The sequence below is a fragment of the Styela clava genome, chromosome 13 (assembly GCF_964204865.1).
Source record: "Styela clava chromosome 13, kaStyClav1.hap1.2, whole genome shotgun sequence".
NCBI lineage: Eukaryota > Metazoa > Chordata > Ascidiacea > Stolidobranchia > Styelidae > Styela > Styela clava.
In genome coordinates this window covers 15,080,614-15,088,323 of record NC_135262.1, presented here as the reverse complement: position 1 = coordinate 15,088,323, position 7,710 = coordinate 15,080,614, and the positions used below count along the sequence as shown (strand labels likewise).

The window sequence follows — 7,710 nt, the reverse complement described above, 5'->3', positions numbered from 1 at the left end:
TTTGACTGTTTTTTGACAGTAAGCAGTGTAGCAGGTATTAGCGTTTTAGATCTCGATGCAAAACTTCACATTTTCATTTTACTTGGCAGCGAGAGGCGTGTTTTGCCATTTGATTGAGTCCCTTTAATCTGGGTGTAAAATATGAGATTCATATCCTGAGAACACTTTATCAAAAAGTTTTGCATGTTTATAGTTCGTTTGTTTAATGTCGACTCTTGGTTTTCATCAGCCGGTTGTCTCAGTAACTAGGCCCCTGAATAAGTGAGGGCAATAATTCAATACCGAAATCCCGTCGCCCTTGATGGCATATCCCAGCATGCCATCCAGCATGTTTTTTTGTTTGTTCGTAATATGATTAAGATTATACACAGTAAAGTTGTCATTATAACTGTGTAATCTGAAAAGTTCATGACCATATGGAAGCGCAAAATCTGCTGCCACGTGACAAGCGGGTTACGTGGTCCTTCCAGTGATAGGCTGAACCATGGGTCCAGGCGTCCAGCGATCCCGTCACATACTATAAACATCCACGGGAATAAATTCCGTTCACACCTCAGAATCATCTAGTAACTATGGTTCATTTGTGATGAAATTATTATATATATTATAGCCTTAAAATTTAACTCCAACGAGCCACACTAGTTCGTATGTAACATAGAAAAATGACAGTATTTCTCTATACAGATAACATTACAATCTTTGTTTACTAATGAAAGCGAAGGCATAGTAAAATAAATTCTATTAAAAACAATGACAACTCAAATGTGGTATTAATGAATATAGCATGAATTCACAACTTCTGCGTAGGGACAAATCAATTACTTCAGTCTTAAGGGGTAAGAAAGTGTATATTTACTTGTTGTTGGTTATTTACTGTTGTTAAACGAAGAATCAGCATTAGCGCCTTTCTACAATCTTCCCAAAACTTTGTAAGACCCTTTAACTATGGCTATTTTCCTATTTACCTCGTAACTTTCGTAACTTTTCAAAGGAGCAATGAAGTCAGTAATAAAATTTTACAACAGTAGCGTCGAAAGACAACAGGGCAGTAATTCAGATTAGAGATGTATCGATGCCACTTTTGTCGCCGATACCGATACCGATCCGATACCATCTAAAAACGCCGATACCGATACCGATATGCCGATACTACAAAAAGGCCGATATTCCGATACCGATACTATGTAATTATTACTTAATTAGGTGTGCTGTGTAGGGCAGACGGGTTAAAACAATGGTCTTTGAGCGTTGTTCATAGTACACAATATTTCAGATCGAAAAAAAAGATATATCACATAATATGAAATTAATGTTTGGTGTTTGCTTCAACTGATTAAGATACATTGTACAGTAACGCTAGTAATCTCGGTGTTCAATTAGAAAACTCATAAGCCCGGATGTCCAATTTGAACTTAATATGAATATCGCGACCTTCGAATATCGTTATTCGTGTTTAAAAGAATATCGAATATCACCCACACATTCTAGCGCCGCCGTCCTACGTTCAAATTAAAAGCATTTTACACATATTTTATTTCGTGGCTAATCGTTATCGTCGACGCAATAAGTCAAAGCCAAAATGAAAGGATATCAATTAGCACCGACAAAAAGAAGGCCTACCTATAACCGTCGAAGATGTTTTTTTACCTTAATATTTTATAATATAAAATATTTTACAATTGCTATCATATATTTTGAATTTCGGAATTTAGTTTATCGATGTCGACGGATTAAATGATACTCGTGACTTGACGACAAACAGTCAGAATTTATACCCGTGCCAAAAGTCCATGTGCCGTTAATAAGGACCCCAATTCCACTGTATGATTTGAAACTGGGCGCCTAGTTGCTTTTTGTTATGTGCTGTGTCGATATATTTCTTCATAATTACTATGTAATATTAAAAATGTTTATATTAAAATTTGACAGCGAAAATAGCCAAATTAGTTGAGCTAGTTTGGCTGATGAATAGCTAAAAACACGTGAATCCTATTCTCTCGCGGGGGTGGGGACATGTATGGCTCACGATCTCTCTCACATAGCTCACGATCTCTCCAGACAAAAAATAAATTAAAAAGTAGTATTCCAACTTATCTCTTAAAACATCCTGGACCCTATCAAAAATCGGCCTTACATTAACCGATACCGATACATGGTCGATACCGAAAAAATGACCGATATTGCCGATACCGATACATCGGTACATCTCTAATTCAGATATCCCATTATCCAATATAGATAACACCATATTTCAATTACCTTCTTGTTGCCACATTCCGACACTTCTTTATTAATATATATATTTGTCAAGTGTATTTTTTAAATACAATACAGCAAATACATCCAAATCATTAAATGAAGTGATTTCAATTTACACAGGAATTTTAATCGGTAAGTAACAATGTGTTTATTTTTATAAATTTACTTTTGGGGTCCGTAAATAATAACCTTATCACGGACTCCATAACACCAGAAGTTTGAGGATGTTTTGGGGATGTTGTTACGAAAAACTACTGAGACAATCGATTTAAAATTGTTTAAACCTGAAGTTTGATCGGGGCTTCAATTTAATTTTTAGGCCAATTGGGCCCGAATATTTGGCCAAATTATTGCATTGAAGCAATCGGCTTCCCCTATTGTTTCTTCATTTATCCTAAAATCATTTGCATGTAAATTTTGATGCTGTTTCGTTATAAAAATAACCGGAAGATGTTAGTTACATCGCTAACGTCGTTGAATTGATTAGTGTTAGGGCTAATCTAGACAATCAATGAACACAAGTGATGTTGACGTTGTACTGGAATAGTGTGATTGGCTGCCCCAAATTATTACCTAGTTTAGGCCAGGTATTCGATTTCGATAGCCTGAAATGACTTTGAACTTGATTCTATATCTTTTTTAGTTGTTGTTGAAATATCCGCTAATTAGGTTTGTAGACAACTAATAATCGAATGAGGAATCTATTAAGATTAGGTTGGCTGTAGTTGCCGATAGTAGCTGAGACCCAACCATATACTTGATTTTCCAACTTGTTATGGAAGAAAATGTACTTGCTGGGCATGTCTGCTAGTTTTGTCGACGCCAAACGAATATAATTTAAAACAGCATCACGAAACACCCCATGAATATCAGTAAGCCTATAGTCCGCAAACGGGGCTCCCGAAGTATGCGAACCAAGATGGCGGACATCGGAATGTAATATGTGTACTAGGTTAGGGTTAGGCCATAATTTTAGGTATAAATACAACGGGAGGCTCTTGGCTAGTCTTCGAACTGATAATAGGACTAAAATAGGGAAAATTGGAAAAAAATAATCGCCCAACCTGTTACCCATGTTACGTTCCGATGTCCGCCATCTTGGTTCGCATACTTCGGGAGCACCCCGCAAACAATACAAAAATAATATTGTGGCCCCAGATGCCAACAACCTTGGACCGGTGTGAGCTAGAATATTTGATTCTCATTTACAATATTGCTTAATTCTAATCCAATGCCTGTACGACTGACTCTCACGTGGCTTTATTTTGAAACAAAGCAAATAAAGTTCAATGAAATAGAAAAAATTAAGTTTTTGGCTGAATTGTTATAAACTTGGAAACTAACTGAACGGCAAGCGCAAATGAATATATATATATTCCATATCATTACCAAACCAATTAAACTGTTTTCGTAGTAGCCTACTCTACCCTCTTTTCCGTATCTTCACTGATTAATTTGGAAAGTGTTCCATTTTTTGTTGCTTTGGCATGCATATTTATACAATTTGAAGAAAAATATAACAATGGAAACGAACATTAAAACTGATGTTTTCGACCACCTTTTCCACAGAATCATTTATTTCATTGACATTCCGAAAAAATGGTATAAAGTACTGAATAACAGTTAATTAGTTTCAGAAATATTTCAATAATAAATATTAACTGGCTGCAAAAAAAAGAGTAGACTGTGTAGTTTACTCTGGTGTTCTGATGGCAAGATGCTATCAATGTAAGCCATATTGGAAACATCAGATATCCCTTCAATTCAGATTCAGGCATTTATTTTCGCCGTGAAAAAAATCAATATGCGACATAAAGAAAGAAATATATAAAATACATTTAATGAAATTACGAAAAGAGATATTTGCTCATAGTAGTCGACGAGGGGCCACGAAAGGTTCGGCGAGTCATCTACTCAGCGACAGCTTGTTGCTGTATTACAGTAGCAATTATAGCAAATGTACAACGCAACATGGGAGCTCCAATTGACAATGCATATTCATAAAAACAACAACAACAGATTACAAATAAACTACGGGAATGAGGTGAGTCACAATGATTTATGGGATAATAGACAACGCGCTGGTTTATGTTCAGGACATTCTTCAATGAATACGGATGCGATAAAAGTAGTATTACTTGTTTTAGTAAGCCTAATGTGTGAGCCAAAATGGCGTAACCTTTGAGATATTGGGCTTTCAATGCATGTTTATAGAATTATTATTTCTGGTCTGTGTGAGAAAAAAAGCGTATTCTATAATCAGGCTCAAATAAATTTAATTGAGTTTTGGATATTCTTAACTTGTACCGAAAATATGATACAATTCCTAGGACTTTTTTTAAACACAGTTAAACAGTTTTTTTTTTAAATGACCATCTGTAAAAAAGGTGTCACAAGTTCACAACTGTACCGAGTGTAACACTTGTTGCCTATTAGTGGACCAGTCGCGGCCTAATGCCGCTCATATCATTGCCGTGAACTCCAATGTTATAATTTGCATAAAATTTTATTCAGTCGACAAATTGTGAAATAGACTTGAAAACAGTTTGAATAGCATAACGGGATCCTGTTAAATCGTTATCTCGCGAAAACATTGAATGATTTTTTACAATCGCGCATATTTACAGTTATATATTTGGGAAATTCAACTTGAACCCAATCTTTGCCATCAAGTTATGGCAAGTGTTCACAAAAATGTCATATCTTTTGCGGTCGTTTCCTGATGGATACGGTCGTTGTCTCAGTGGTGGGATTCAAAATTTTGAAAACAGGTCAGCTGATAATACCGCTTTCAAGAAAGGGTTCTACTCAACCCCTTGAATCCCCCCACTTGGTTGTCTACTCTAAATGGTCAGAATGCGTCACCCCGATTTCCTGCGTTTAGCAGCGCCAATACGTGATATAGTAGTTTTCAGAAGATTCCCTGCATCAGAACATTTTGGTCACGTTGAATTAAATTTGTAATAGCAGTGTCCCCTATTTGAAGGTGTTTTATTGAAGGATATTTTTGAAACAATCTTTCTGTTAGTTTTTCTGTAAATTTTGTACTCCTTACTTTGGCAACGCGCAAGTTATTTTCTAGTAGTTTGATTTCCATATCCGGAGTTGCTCCTCTAATCTCGAACCACCACTTCCATTTCATATGTGGACTGCCAAATTGATCTTTTATAACGCTTTCGCAAACATAGCAGCCTGGATTAAGAAGCAGCTTCATTTTTGGTGTTTTGATTCGAAAACTTTTCCGTTTTTCTACTAACGTCTCCATATTAAGTTTAGATTTTCCTATCACGGCTTCAAACTTATTCGATGAACTCATGCTAAAGAATTCCACTGAACTTGAATATGTGAATATCAAGGAATCATATATTCCGAGTGACGTGTTAAAAACTGCCTCCCTCTCTTTCAGGATTGCATTGTGTGCTGGATACACAGAAACCGAGTAACTTAACTTGACGTCTTCAAAGTTATACACAAGAAGTTCAACTTCAGCTTGGTGTTCGATCGCTTTCAATGGAAATTCATCCTGTAATATCACAGGTGCTTCAAATATTTGTAAATAACGGATATCCCTTGAACAAATTTTAACGTATACCGAAATGTCTTCATGTCTTTCGGTAAATATGCTTTGGCGATGACGACCAAATTTGTATTTTAGAATATTTTCATGAAGATAAGAGGAAGAACGTAGAAAATACACACCAGGAGACGTTTCCACAATAGATCCGCAGTACCGTTGTAAATTTGTGCATTTTGACTTGGCTTCTTCTAGATTGCGGTATGGGATGTCGTATGTACCACTAACTTTTTGACCTAATGTCAAGTTGACAGTTTTCCCTTCGAAATGTTTGTACGTGCATTCATGATTAGGATATTGGTCCCCGGCATCTAGACCATATCCTTGAATGCGCGAATTCTCTTTTTCCTTGTCTAGTCTATCATTCGTTATAAATGGGTTTTCTACTATCACTTCATTAGAATTTCCAACGAATCTAACGGATGCCTTATTGACCACAAATATCCTAATGTCAACATTTATCTTTGTGTAAAGTTTGTGTCTAAAAATATTATTCACGACGTATTTCATGTTATTTATACCACTAAGATCAGATTTTGGGAATATTATTTCATTCATATCAAAAAGTTTTGTATCCCGTGCTTGAAAATGACTTCCAATACCACTTTTTGGTTCAAATTGCCAAGGATGTTCATGTGGTATCATTTTATAACGACCGAATTGTGGATCGTTAGCTTCTGTTTTTAACCCATTCAATTTGAACCTACATTCGATATCACTGTCTTCGCCACCCCAACCGTAAAATCTGTTACTATGGCCGTTTACTAGCTTGTATTGGTCGACTCTGATCGATCCCACGCCACCAAATCCCGTTCCGTACCTCACTTTATAGTTGAATTTATCAATAGCGGGGCACAAGTGACGTGGTGCATCACCACAGATGTGCAGGTTTCGATCATCTTCGAGTAGCATATCGACATCATGGAATACAAGGCAGTCGAAATCGTATCTAGCCTCATGTAGAATTTCCAAAACTCCCGCGTTCATGATACGTCCTTTGTTAAATGCTCCGTCGTCGTATTGTTCGGGTACAAACACACAATATTTCAACGATTGTCTTTGCAAAATTGGATGCAAGTGATGCAGAAGCGTTATGAGATGCTGGTGTCGATTTTTGTACGGCACTATTATAGCCACCGTCTGATTGGAATGGCAATCTTTCGGTTCGTAACACCCATTTATAACGCGTTCACCCGCCATTTTCATGGCTGCATCCTCCGTTGGTACAACAGATGAATTGACTTTGAGTTTCCCTTTCAATCTTTGCGAATACTCTGGACAATTTTCATTACTAGTGCTATGTTGATCCGAGTACTTCGCATATTGTTGAAAGTATATAGTTTCAACGTGCTGTTTACTGCTCAGCTGCATGAACAAGAACAGCACAACTGTGATTGAGCAGGCAATGTAAATGCTTGAGCAACTAAACAACAGTTTCTGCTTATATACCATGGCAAATACCAATGAAAATCTGAAAAAGTATCAGGAAATTAAAATCACTCAAAATAATTCGGTTTTCAAATTTCCATAATCTTGAAAATAGGTAGTCGAAATTTTCAACTGGACCTAAAAGCCTTGGAAATGCAAAATGTTTTCGTAGACAAAATTTTCCCACTATCGAGTCGAGAGTCGGACTAGATTCTTTCTATCAGGCACTGAGTGTTCTCAATTTGGAGTGTGTAAAGGGCGTTTCAAGAGACGGATTATGGCATGATTTTTAATAAGGCCCTTGAAACAAATTCAATGATAAACTATTTTTTAATCACTAATAGTATTACAGCAATAAATATGCAGCTGCACCCATGAGTAGCTGCTCTGCCCTGTACCTGCCAAATTTTGAATTGTATCAACTTTCTAAACCTCCCGTTGTTGCCGTG

The 7,710-nt window shown here is 36.5% G+C and overlaps 1 protein-coding gene across 1 annotated transcript; it reads right to left on the bottom strand.

Moving 5' to 3' along the window:
- Positions 1-3,806: 3,806 nt before the first annotated feature.
- LOC120332559 (uncharacterized) lies at positions 3,807-7,326 on the bottom strand. The gene has a single exon (XM_039399825.2). The coding sequence runs from the start codon at positions 7,283-7,285 to the stop codon at positions 5,171-5,173; it is 2,115 nt and encodes a 704-aa protein (XP_039255759.2). The 5' UTR covers positions 7,286-7,326; the 3' UTR covers positions 3,807-5,170.
- Positions 7,327-7,710: the final 384 nt, after the last annotated feature.

Excerpts from the sequence above, each read along its gene's own strand:
- LOC120332559 (XM_039399825.2), bottom strand. The coding sequence starts at position 7,285 with ATGGTATATAAGCAGAAACTGTTGTTTAGTTGCTCAAGCATTTACATT.